The sequence below is a fragment of the Lepidochelys olivacea genome, assembly GCF_965140295.1.
Source record: "Lepidochelys olivacea isolate rLepOli2 genome assembly, chromosome: 6".
Classification (NCBI taxonomy): Eukaryota; Metazoa; Chordata; order Testudines; family Cheloniidae; genus Lepidochelys; species Lepidochelys olivacea.
In genome coordinates, this window is record NC_140416.1 from 33,632,376 (window position 1) to 33,646,319 (window position 13,944).

The 13,944-nt window shown below is 40.8% G+C and overlaps 1 protein-coding gene across 2 annotated transcripts in view; it reads left to right on the forward strand.

Moving 5' to 3' along the window:
- The first annotated feature begins 342 nt into the window (after window positions 1–342).
- The window catches only part of PARVA (parvin alpha), an 87,425-nt gene continuing 73,823 nt past the window's right edge, over window positions 343–13,944 (forward strand). Inside the window, exon 1 of one of the 2 annotated variants that reach the window (XM_084632279.1) lies at window positions 343–644. In XM_084632279.1, coding sequence (XP_084488405.1) covers window positions 506–644 — 139 coding nt within the window. In that variant the 5' untranslated portion in view covers window positions 343–505. The remainder of the gene's footprint in view (window positions 645–13,944) is intronic. The other variant, XM_084632280.1, reaches the window with a different exon arrangement.

Here is a 13,944-nt window from a genome sequence, read left to right on the forward strand (position 1 = left end):
CAGAATCTCACCGGCCTGGGATTGTCACAAATTTATTATTTATAGGGTCAAAATCTTTAGAGAAGCAAAGGTACCTCCCCTCCCCGGCTGAGGGCACAGTTCATGCTCTTAACAGCAGCCGGGTACATCTTGGGTAGGATGCACCTGCCTGGAAGAGAGGGTGGGTGGTAGATCTTCCCCTTTTCTGAACGCTAAGCTCCTAGTGCAGAGCCAGGAATCCCCCCTCCAGTGAGGCAGCCAACGGCCCGGCCCGGCCCGGCCCGCTGCCCCCAGGACTGGGCAGGAAGGGTGGGCTGGAAAGCGGAGTACACGGCGGTGCAGCAGGGGCTGAGGGAGCGGGGAGCGCACAGAGCGGCCTTCCGTGGCGCAGGGCGGGAGGGAAGCAGAGAGCAGCAGCTGCTTGAAATGCTTGAAATAATTCCGCTTCCGTTTGGAGCAGGGAGCAGCCTCCCGCTCCAGCTGGGTTTCAAACCTGCCTCCCCTCAGCCCTGAACGCGGGCGCGGCATGGCAGCCTCTCCCCCGAAATCCCCCTCGGCCCCCAAGTCCCCCACCACCCCCAAGTCGCCCCCGTCGCGGAAGAAAGATGACTCCTTCTTGGGCAAACTTGGAGGGACCCTGGCCCGGAGGAAAAAAGCCAAAGAAGGTAAAAGGGCCAGGATGGCCCGGCTCCTGGCAGCGCCCTCGGCTGGGCGGCTCTGGGGAGAGGGGCTGACTCCGGAGGGCTCGCTGCGGCGGCGTGTGGAGGAGAAGCTGGAGGGAGTGGCGGCGCCCCCGCCCCGCGCTTTGCCCTGCGCTCCCCCTCGGAGCAGGAGCAGGAGCGGGGCGGACGGGACCGTGGCGCTCGGGGCGGGGCAGGGCGGGAGGCTGCGGCCGGGCCAGGGGGCTGAAGGGCTGGGCGCGCCCGGGCTGCGGCTCGCTCTGTTTTTCCCTGTGGAACGCGTCACGCCCCAGAAAAATGCTGGAGCCCTAAGCGGGGGGGTCGGCTCATCGTCCCCCCCCCACCTGAGCGCGCTCCCAGTGCCCCCCTCTCTGCTCCTGCTTTCTGCACCCCCGAGCGCATCACCGACTCCTTAGCTAAGCGAAGCCTCTGGCTTGCTTCGCACGCCCTAAGGCGCTGGGGCCGGGGCTGTCTGGTTTAGCGGAGGCTGGCAAGCCGTGCCCTGGCGAATAAGACAAGGGTTGTCTTTAATGCAGACCCTGGAGTGACAGGGCCTCTGTGCACGCTCCTCGGTGGTGCTGTGCTGGGAGGAATTTCTTCCCAGAATGGGTATAAAGCAGCGAGTGTGCGTGTGTGCATCTCAATTTATGTTCCCTGGGAAAATGTGCAGTTGGCAGCTGGACAAGACAAGCCTGGAGGGCGATCTGTGTGTTTACATGCTGGAGCTGCTTGCGGCGTTCGGGAAGTGGAATTTGTGGAGTTTTTGAAATGTACCTTAAGCTTCATTTTTATCTTCATTTCAGAGCTGATTGGCTGGAGAATCTAGCGATTACAATTACGAAAGAATAAGGAGCCAGAGGGGATTGTGTGGGGGTAATAATGTATTTGGGCTGAATAACCAGTTTCCTAGAGAAGTAAAATTCATGAGACGGAATTCTCACTGAGCTTTATTACTAATATTCTAATGAAATGATTCGTAAGTGGCTGATTGGGAGATGCACAAATTAAAGACTGGAGGGGGGGGGGGTGTTCCAGGAATGTAGGACCAGATTTAGGTAGAGCAAGGGGAGATGTTGGATGAACACTTAGGAATTTATGCCATTTCACTAAAAGAGATGAAGTGCCAAAATAAAAATAACATAAACATAATGGGTCTGAATCAGCTATTTGGCCACATTCTGCTATGCCACCAGTGTGAAATGGCCCTAAAGCTGGCTTAACTAGTGCATGGAGGATAACTTCCTATGCAGATGTGTCCTGTTTATGCAACTATCCAGTTTATACAACTCTTCTCACTGTAGTTCTTGTATCTACTCTGGTATAAGGTTTCAGAGTAGCAGCCATGTTAGTCTGTATTCACAAAAAGAAAAGGAGGACTTGTGGCACCTTAGAGACTAACAAATTTATTTGAGAATAAGCTTTTGTGAGCTACAGCTCACTTCATCAGATGTATTCAGTGGAAAATACAGTGGGGAGATTTATGGTATAAGGGTGATCCTCCCGTGGCTTAGAATTAATTTTGCTGGAGGAAAAGGTCCATTGGCAGGTTGCCCCTGGGCCACACAAAACCTCTGCTTGTGGTTTTGTTCCCTTTTAGCAATCTGACATAAGCTGGTGCAGACCTTAGGCATCTCTAACTTTTTGCAGGACCTCAGCAGGAATAGTGCAAAGGTCAGTTTTGAGCACCTGTGCCCAGAACTGTGCTCTGTGCAAATCAGCCACAAACCAGAATCTGGACCAGTATATTTCATATGTAGGTTGTAACACTAACTGAAAAAAGCAAGTTCAACACTGAGGATGATGGTACCTTCCTTGACTTGTCCTGTCATGGCAAGCTGTGGCAGCACAGATTACTTTATGTACAGTTGCATGTTGATCTGAGAGGTTGGTGGAGTATCAAAGCATAACAGGAGGAATGAACAGTGTTATACTTAACTTAGAATTTCTTTGTTTCTGTTGCTTTATGTCAACAAAATTATATAGTTAATTTTCTTTATTTTTCTCATTTATTAAAGAAAAATTCTTTATAGAAATGCATGAGATTAAAGGACATACTTATATTTGTGGTCTATATTTTTACACGTGAATGATTCTTACAACAGTGGGGACGTTTTAGTCTGAATCATATTTTTCACTGTTTACAGCTTTACAAATGATTTCATTTGACATAGCGCACATTTTACTAAACATATTTGATGATATTGATCTCAAAACAAAGTAAAATATTTTTCTCTCTTTAAAGTTTTCTTGTAGTCTGTGAACCTCTCTCAAAGTAACTCATGATTAGACTGTTTTTAAAAAAGTCTAGAATATTGAAAGAAGAGACCACCTTTTCCCCTGTCACATTTTGTATGAGCCTGGTGTAGTGATTAAAGTAGGGGACTGGGAGTTTTGGGTTCTATTTCTGACTTTACTGATGAGTCACTTTAGCCCAGATCCACAAAAGGACTCAGGTACCTACCTCCCCACTTGGGAGCCTAAGCCCAAAATTTAGGTTCCAGTGAGGTCCTCAAAATCCCCTGCTTGGCTGTGAACCTGGGATGTGGGAAACAAGTTCAATTTTTCCCTTTGCCTGATGGGGAGAAAGGATTTAAACAGGGGCCTCCCACCTCTCATGAGAGATATTCTGATGCAGATCTCTCTGTTTCTCCTATTGAAGCTGTTCCACTTTTGCTAAATAATTAAATAGTAATTGGAGTAGGGGAACTGGACTCTGGGCCTTCCACCTAAGGGCCCTAACCACCAGGCTGTAGAGTCATTCTCAAGTTTTCTTTCCATTAGTTAATGTTGGAATAGGAAATATTTCACCCTCAATATATGACATGAATACGATATCCAGCTTTGTTCCAAATACATATTCGAAATATGTACTGCATTTTCTCTCACCATTATGGACAATTTTGCCATCTGCATCTGTACAGTTAAGACTCCCCTTTTTCCTGATTTTTTTTTTTTTATAATTCCTTATTTTTAGTAATCCTAATGGCCATAGATGTTTAGTTGTTACATTTAGCTTCCCTTATATATTGCCCCCACGTCTTACTTTCTGACTTGTTACTTGCCATTAACCATAACTTTTTCCCCCCATTCGTTATATATTGATTTGTAAGTGTTTTTAAACAACTGCTAATTTTCAATCCTACTTTTCTGTTGAGATTTTTTATCTCAATCAATTCTGCTCATAATTATATATAGTTTTAGTAATTGAACCCCTTTAAACCTCCAAGTATTTATATTACTGGCTGGGACTGTATTCTGTTTGCACAAAACAAATGTAATCAGGTTACAATCACTTGCACCTAAGCCATCACTTTTATTTACTTGATCAAGTCATCTTTGTCAGTCAAAATGAGGTGTAATATTGAAATACCCTTTGTTGGGTGCAATACTTCTTGTGTTAGAAAATTATCTATAATTTATAGAAAATCCAATGATTTTTTTTTTACTACTGGCAGCATGAGACCTCCAGCATATATCCCCTAAGTTGAAGTTCCCTTTGATTAATGCTTTTACTTTCTACACATTTAAAGTAGATTCTTAAGAAGCTATTTGTTCTGTTCTCTAGTCTGATTTGGTGGTCTGTCAGACACCTACCAATATCTCATTTTGTACGTTATCATTTAAAACATTGATCCATAAACATTCAAGATCCTGTGATTCCAAGATGTCAACCATCTAAAACAAGTAATGGTATCTTTGCTGAAGAGTGCCACCCATCTCCCCTTTTACCCATTCTAAAGAGTGATTTTAACATTCCAGTCATGCAAATTCTCTCACCAGATTTCAGTAATATCAACCGTGTCAGTTTATTCTCATGATTTAACAGTTCTTCCACTTTATTATCCAGGTTTCTAGCACTGGGATATAGGCAGTTAAATAGTTCATTCTCTTTAAGTGTATATGGGACTTCTGCTCACATACGTGCTTTTGAAAATCCCATCCTTTATCTTTCTTGTTACATACTATGTTTATATCTTTGTGTACATCATACTGTTACATCTAGGGCGAGATTTTAAATTATTTCCCCTGGCTCTTCACAATAAAGACTAAAAAATAGCAGTAGTTCTGAATAATTTAAGAAAAGATATTTTACCTATTGTAGGTATTATGATAGGCTGTTACATATTACGATTTTTTGTATTAAGTGTTTAGATAACAATTGTAAATAATACATCATACATATCTAAATGTGACTTCACAATTGTGTCATCAAAAAGTGCTTTGACACAGTCAGGACAATATTGAACCCTTTCACAAATTATAACAATAAAGGCAGTGCCCAAATACTCTGCCAAATCAAAGTCCACTTGGCATTTAAAATGTCTGTATGGTGAAGAGTTATGAAAAAATAAACTAAAAAATCTGCTTGTGAAAGCAATAATAAAACCAACATCGTTCCAAATGCAGCAAAATAATTTGTTTAGACTATCAATGTAAAATTCCTTTATATGAATATTTTGCATTTAGTGAACCTTTCCTTGGAGGACCCAAAAGCTCTTTGCAAAGGTTGGTATTACCTCTATTTTACAGATGAGGAAACTGAATGATCTAAACAAATTAAGAGACTTCTTCAAAGCTACACTGCAAGTTCAGTGGTAGAGCAAGGAATAATACACATTATTCAAAATAAAGAAATACTTGACAGACTATAAAGTGCCATGCCAGGATCAAAATCAAGAGAATAACCTGAGATGCTTCTACCTAATAAAGCTGATTTCAGCTATGGTCTGAAAAGATGTTAGTGCCACAATAAGGAAATGTTTATATGTAAAATATATTTTCACAGAAATAATTTTAAAAACAATTTTATGACACCTAAATTTTGCAGATGAGAAATGTAGTTTGCTTTATACAGTGTGTTAACATCATTTCCTATCATATGGGCTCTTATACTGTATTTTACTGGAAATTTTTCATCGGCCATTGGTGTAGTTTAAGGATGGATAACTAAACTCTTAATGTTGAGGCTAAAAAGACTGCTTCTCTGATAAGATAAAAACTTTTGTAATAAAAAGGTTATACTTTCTGTTAACTGTTGTATCCAGTGACAAAAATCAGATGCCTAAATGTGTGTAAAATGTATTATAAAATTGTCCTTGTAGCATAAGGATAATATTTTAATACATGCTTACAGGTGAAATAACTAATTTTCACTTAATACAAGAAATAGTGTCATCCTGTCCAGTTTATGTTAATTGGAGCAGGATCAATCCCTTAAATAAATATTTAAAAGTTTCATTCATCCTATATAAGAAACTGGAGCAGGTTCAATCATATAACAGAGGGATAAATACCTTAGCTGGCCTATCAAGCCCATTTTACTAGCAGTAATGCTTTTTACCAATTAGAAACACTCTTGTAAGCTCTTCATAGTGTTCAAGACCACTTTCTAGCAAATCTTTAAGGTAGTGAAAGAAGAGAACAAAATGATCTCTTCCTTTTTTATTTTCTGGTGTATTCCATTATTTTCTTTTGAGTATTCATGGTGGGTTCAGCAAGGTCACATGTGGTTGTTCTTCCTGAATGTTCCTGGCCTGGGCTGATGGACATAAAAATTTCACACCCTATAATAGCCTCGCTTAGTGGAGAATCTTAAAAATTGGACCATGACACACTAATAAATCTGTGATACATTCAGCAAGGCAGAGCAAAGTTCAAAATTGCTTAAATTGGTATAGGAGCAGATGCAAAACAGACAGTTTGGACCCATAAATTGGATGGAGAGCAATTACGGTTCAATGTATGGACTCAGTCAGACTTCCAGTTGATATGGCATCAATTTAAACTAATTTGGCCTCTCTTCTATCTAGTTATTTGGTGCTGATGGTGCAAGAGTTGGAATGAATTTTCCTGCAGCTTCCACTTTTATGACATTATCTCCCACATTTTTCCATATTTTTTATTTTGTTTTCACTTTGGTGCTAGGGGTCAGAGGAGCTTTGATTTCTACTGAGTTCTAAGGGAAGTTAAGATATTAGAGTATTTGTTTTAGATTTTCCTATTTCTTGTTAACATCCCCAAAATTCTCAGCCTTTAAGCTGATATCAGGTTGTATTCCTGAGTGTAATGTAGTTAGAAATAAAAAAATAAAATTGACTATAAGCATGCGGTTTAATGTTTAATGTTTAAAATTAATATTTTAAATTATCTGAAATGTATACCTTTATTAAAAAGTCAGTAACTAAAATGCTGTGTCAGATGGCTGATTGAAGGACAAAGGAATGCTCTGCTCTTGATATATATGTCCCATCATGAAATAAATTTGTTCTTTAGAGTACAAAGAATTTTCTGTTTCTTTTTGAGACCTGAGTACTACTTTTTATTAACCCAATTCTGCAATCCCTCTTCAAGTTAAATACACATTTAGTACTCATGCAAGCGGTCTTAGTGTAGTTAGTGGCCCTATTTGCATGACTAGGTACTATTTAGCAGGAGCAAGGGTTGCAGAATCTGAGCCCAGTGTTGTAAATTCTACAGAAATATGGGCTTGGGGTTTGTTCATCTCTACTTGTGCTTCATTTGAGGGACTAAGTAGGGATTCTAAGCAAGTTTAAATGGGTATTTACTTCTACTCTTGGCTAATGTTAGATTTGAAATGGGATACACACTGGGAAGAGGAATAGGTACGTATCAAGACCTTCTTATTCTATATGGGAAAGTAGGTAAAGTTTATGAATGAAACAGCAGTATTTTGTCTCTAGGCCTTATTATCTCATTAGAATTGCACTATGCTTGTGTTTCAGAGGTCTGACATGGTATATTTCCTCAGGATATTGAAGTTAATGCATAGCATTTGAAGTGTAGTATGTGATTATAACCTTCCCCTCCCTGGTGTACTACATTTATGCATGTTCTCTTCTTCCTTATGTACAGCCAGATGTGGTCCTGGGTGTCAGGTGAAATCCAATTAGTATCACCTCTGAAAAATGAAATGGGTTGGAGCAGGCACTGAGAAATGGAAAATACAGTGAGTTGATTAAGTAGCAGGAACAACTGACAATAAGGAGGAAAGAAATGATGAGAAGAATAGTGAAAGAGGAGAATCCTGATTGCTTCACCCCTAAGAGTTAAATCACTTTTATTTGTTGTCTCTTCACTCCAATAGACCTTTCTGAGCATATCTACAGTATTTATAAGGAAAATAAATTCTACCCAGATAAAGACTTTAGTCTGTGAGTTTGTCTCAGAAAATATGTATCAACTGTTTACAAGTGACAGCCACCACTATACTTTTAATGACAGGGAGTACCAGGTATGTGCTGCTTGCATTGAAGCAATTGTTCAGCACAAGACCACAAAACCGCAGAGGTAATTATTTTGTGCCAGTGTGGACAGGAAGTACAAGCATAGCACCTGCAATGGTGCCACTTGCCCTTCCAGTGCAGTTTCACAGTGCTCCTGCCCACCTTCGGTGACAACTCTGACAGTTTGGAATACTGGCTCTGTCTCCCGCCAAGCTCTTTCCCACTAGTTGCAGGTAGTTCCAAGAGCAGCTAAAGTGGTATTTGGATGTTTTCTGCTCTGCCTTCACTTCCTGCCCTGTTTGCACTAGTACTGCTCTCAGCAATAAACAGGACACTGTTAAATAGAACTTCTATTTTTAATTATTTAAAAAAATGTTTAAAAAACACATTATCATTTGTATTTGTGCTAAGCACTGTAAACACACGTACACAGTGAATACAGTCCCTGCCCCAAAGAATTTACAATCTAAGGTTCTTCAACATTGTCTTCTAAGTATTTAAATATTTTTCTATCTTTTACTCTCCTCTCTGAGGCTTTGTAAAATTTAAATTGGAATATTTCTGACCTTTCAGCACCTTTTAATCTCAGTATTGCCAACTCTTCAAATGTTTATTGTGAATCTAGCAATGTTTGGTGTTCTCTTGCAGCCTCAGCTCCTGGAGTCATGTGGTTATAAGAGAATCTGAGCTTTCATTTTTTTAAAGTATATTTCTAGCTCCGATGATTGCAGACAAAAGCTTGAAAGCGTGACCTGAAAGTGCACCCTAGATGTTCAGAAGCCAGAAGGCCAATAAAAAGAACCCTTAAAAATCATGGCATTTAAAAATAATCTCATAGTTTTTTGCACCTGGCTTATGATTTTTGATCAGTTGGTGTTGACAGGACTGAAGTCTTTTAAAAGTATTTGCTTACTATTTAAAAAAAAAAACACCACCAAAAACTCAGTAACATTATTTAACTTTCAGAATCCTGATTCTTTCCCTCAAGTTGTTTTTAGTTGTTGTCTAACCCTATAAAAAAGAGACAGCATGTGAAGAAACAAAAGTAAAAAAAGGTTAGGAATTGGGACAGTCCCCTAGAGCTCATACGTGAGAGGTGCTGCCCTATGAAATAAGCAGACATCTTTTCCTTGCTATGTCCTTACTAAGGCAGCCAGTGAAGCAGCATCTGCTGGATGCCAGAGACTTGAAACTGATGAGGAAAGGTTAGTACAAAACCAGCAAATTATACATGAAATCACTAGTGGAGAAACACCCTCCTCATGTTCTTTGAGATCTTACCATCTAGTTGTCCTACACCCACAATTTGCATGCTGTAGTCCATAGTCCCCCCTAAGTTCAAGGGGACAACTGCCACCAATGTGATGGGTGTGGGTAAGGGTCTAATTCTGGGTGCAGGGAGTCCCTCTGAGGGTTGTGTTTAGACCACTCCCTGGTCAGATGTCTCTGGATCTTAAGGAGCAAATACTACCAGTGCAATTTGAAAACAACACATTTGGAAAGCCACAGACGAGAACAATTCACTTACTTCCTTGCCCATTTCCACTCATCATCAAAGTATCCCCATGTGTCCTACTTAGGGAGAATCACCCAACCCAGGTACAGTACATTCTTCTTGTAAGGGCAGCATCAGGAATTTGATACATGCATGGAGCTTCCTATTGTGGTATATGTGCTTGTGGGATATGTTAGCTGCCTTTTCGCACAGGTTGTGATTTCGCCATGCCACGTTTGTATTTATTTATTTTTTTGTCTGATTTACCTTTTGATTCAGGGTCTTTTTCAGGCATTGAACTGTTTTTGCATAAGGCCCGATTTAATCCCTCTTGACGTCTCAATAAGTCTCTTTTGTGGAAAAGAGTTCCTTGAATCTTTGTGCTTGTATTTTCTATGAAAATTGGCATGCAGGCTCAGAGCCACTAAATTCCTTTTGGAACTGAGTCAGTCCCAGGTTAACTGGGCAATTTGCTTGCTGCAAAAAATTTCCTTTTCCCACTTTTTTTTTTATGCTGGAATAATTTCTTCATCTTCTGTTCTTATTGGTGCTAAAACAGAATAAAACAGATATTTCCATAGAGTAGATTAAAGGAAGTGTAAATACACAGTTTTTAAAAGCATTCTATATTGTGAAAGCCTGAGTTAAGAAGGATTCAGCATTGTTGGGAGCATCTTGTGCCAGATACTACCTTCAAGGGCTGGGACTGTCTTTTTGTTCTGAGTTTTCTAGCACCTAGCATAATGGGGGCCTGCTCCATGACTAGGGGTTCTAGGTGCTACAGTAATACAAATAATAAATAATTATTATTTAAACAACAGCTGTCCACAAATTATAGATTTGATCTTGCAAATGCTGCCGGTCGTAGTGCCTTGGAAATAGCAACGTTGTGTTGTATGCATTGGCAGGCCTGAGCCCTATGTCTGAAGATACAAACATCTCAGAAGAGGGAAGGCACTGTGATCAACAATGAAAATAGATCAGGCCATAGGCTGTGGCCAGATATGACAAAGGGCACACTTCCTGATCACTCCAACTCAATAGCCTGTCATTTCACCTCAGTCCCAGGTGAAAGGAACTAGATACATAGCAATTATTCAGATGAAAGGTAGAAAGGATTAGCCTAAAGTGTTGTTTAACATCATCATTAATCAAATGGGGGAACAGCCTCCAACAGTTTACAATTACCATTGATGTTTCAAAATTAAAAGTAAAAGCAATAATCGGAAGGAAAGGAACAGCCAAAAAACAGCTCAGACTCTTGTGTTTTTATTTCAGTGTGAGTTTTCGTTCATTCCTTTGGATTTAGCAGTGTTTGCTATCCCAGAACTATTTGACAAAAGATACGCATCTGGACCTCGAAGATTAATGTAAATCTAGCTGAATAAAACCACCCCAACATAATAAATAGAAAATTATCTTTGTTTCATTACAGTCTTTCCTCAATACAATGAGCCCCTGTAATCAGGATAACCTTTAATTTTAGATTCAAAGCGAAAGAAAATACCTTGACAGTTTTCTTATAGTTTCAGGAATCTGTCTTGAAGGTGAGGAATCCTTGAGGTTTTCTCATCTTCATCCTTATCAATGGAAAATGTCTCCAGGGCTGTAGAATGAATAAGTAATACATTGGGAGGCCCTAAATCCTCAAGAAACTCCCCATCCTCCCAAGACTACTAGTCTAAAGTTTTGAGAGTCCCACTAGGCCAGGAGCCCTGAGTGGCTGCTTATTTTTTTTGTGGTCCTTTACTTTGTTTGATGACTTTGAAGACAATGTAATACCATGCAAGTTAACCACCTTTCCTCACCCCGCCCCCAGCAAAACAGTTTAATTAGTGTCAGGCCTTCTAAATTTCTCACCAATGGATGGCGGAGTTGCCTGAAGTTTAGATAGACAAACATTTTATTTATTATTTCATTTGTTCTGGCATGTTGGAGCCTGGGTTCTGGGACCCTCCTGGAGCCCCACAAGCCTGAGTCAGCTGACATGGGCCAGCTGGGTTGTTAAATTGCAGAATAGACATACCCATTGAGATAAGGCTACACTGTTAAGCTTAGTTTCTTCCCTTAGTGGAGCCAGGAACCAAAAACGCCCACACTAACTGGAACTATTTAGGGCTAAATCATGGATTTTGCTGCAGCTCTGCACTGGAAGCAGTATGGTACCATTCTGTAGCAGGATGAAAACGAGGAGGCAAATACTTCCCAGAGCTTCCCACCTTACAGATGCTCCTGGTCTGAATTTAGTTGGAGAGGGGAAGCTTTTTGGCCTCCTTTCTGCCTACTCTCTGTCCCGTTTCCCAACTCAGAGCCATCCCTGTGCTCCCTTGAATGCAAGGGCTGTAATTTATGTGTCTGTATAAGATAGCAGAGGTTCCTCGCTCCTTTGCCACTATGTGTAAAGGGGGAAACTGACTAGCCCCTAATGAATAAAGTACAACCTTTTCTATTTAATGTCTCAACCAATACTTCTTAGTGGATTGTGTTACTTGATTTAGTGTCCTTATCTCGGTTGAGATGGGAGGAGGGAGGGGGTAGGTAAGAGAGAATTAACTCACCTTGACTGACTGAAATGTGAGTTGGACTGTAAGCCAAATATGATCAGTGGTCTTAAGCAAGTCCCTAGTCCACTTCACAACTTGGCACAGTTGCACATGGTTGGCAACCTGTGCTCAGGCCAGGGGAATCATAGGAGCAGAAAAACAAGGATGCTGTAGGTCAAGAGTGGGTTGTATTTGGAAAGCTGTGTTGGGAAGATTACACAGCCTCTTCTTGCATTATTCCTGCACCTGATTCTAGGCTGTGTTTCAGCTCAGACAACTGCTAAATTAACTCAAAATATTAAATAAAAATTAGACAAGGAGCTGTAAGGCCAAAATTGGGTTAAATAAGACACTTCAATGTCCTAAATGTTCTGCTCTCCTGTTACTTATGTAGTTCTATTAACTATATTTAGGAAATAACATTGTGAAATAATTGTGTATGTGCTCATGAAACATTGATCTTAAATGTGAAATTTAAGAAAACACATTTGTCATGAGCAGTGATATTGTTTAGCTCTGATATTTGATTTCTCCTTTTTAGACTTCTTATTAATGTTCACAGTAGGTGTTTTATAGTGTTTCAATGGCAGTCAAACATCCCCTCTTTTCAGAGTTGTTAGATAATTGTTTTTAGGAAGAAAAATGGAACACCTGTGATTCTAATACCATGACATTTATGTGAATCATTTTTGGCATTTTTAAGCCGAATTAAGCCCTAGTGATTTATCTGATGTCTGCTTACATAGGCCCAACTCTGCCATTTTCTGCTTGCATTGAATGCAAGTAGTTCCACTGGGTAGGATTAACTCTCCCGGATCTATCTATTAAGGCAACTTTATTCCCTCTCACAGGGAAATAAGTGTTTGGTAAAGGTGCGGGGGTCATGTTAGCCACTTCAAAGGCGCCATTTCCCTCCCTGGGACATTAGGTACAGGGTGGACTGGGGGAGTAGCTATACATATTTCAATCCTGTGGGGATTTATTAGAGAAGAATACAATCTGATGCTGTAATATCTCTTTTTATAGAACTCCCAGGCGGTAACATGGTTCTGTTGGAACTGTTCCGGCAGGGAGGTGGGCAAGGTGCAGTCAGCAATCCTGTGGAGGCACAGTCTGTGCTTAGAAGACTGTGGCTGCCTTCTGATCCCCACCCTTCCCAGAACCAGGCAGTTTGTGACATGCCCCATGACCTGTTCCCAGGTGAGGGGGGATCCCTGTCCCTCACAAAGGAACAATTAGGGAGGAATGCATAGAGACTTCCTACTACAACTTCTTTCTGCAGGGTATACGTGCAGAGTTAGCTATTGTCAGTACCAGCAAGCGGAGCAGGTAATTAAAAAAACAGTGATTCAGTTTCAATATTCTGCTTTATGATGATCAGGTGAGGTGGCTGCAGGATTGTCAGAAACTGTTAGAACCTCTTCAATGTGGAAGAGCCAATCTGGTATTGTTTAAATGGATTTGATCTAATAGTGCAGCTTTGGGCAGAAATTTTATGTACGGCGCTTTATTGTGGGCATAAAGAATATCTTCTGGATTCTATATCATAGTGGTTGTTGTAGAGAGAACTGTGGTTAAAACTGCATAACAGGTTCCATTCTGACCACCTGAAAAAGAGCTCTATGTAAGCGCAAAAGCTTGTCTCTCTCAAAAACAGAAATTGGTCCAATAAAAGTGTAACCCTTCTGCCAGTGAAGCCGGCAGTAACGAGGACCAGGTTCAAAATTTTGGGGTTTCCTTTCAACAGTACAGCACAGCACAGAACCGGCCTGAGCCCCCACGCAGTAACCTGGGAAAATTACACACCACCCTTGGGTGCCTCTGAGAGGCAATACTTCCCCACTCGCAAGCACAGAGTCCGAGTGTAAAAAAGAAACTTTTAATGAAAGGAGGGAAGTCACCTGACGTTAATTAGGGAAAATGCCACAAGCAGGATTCATAATCGTAAAGCTGTGAGCGTGGGGCAGTGCCTTCTGCCTCCTGTTCTTGTGCCCCTCTCTGCT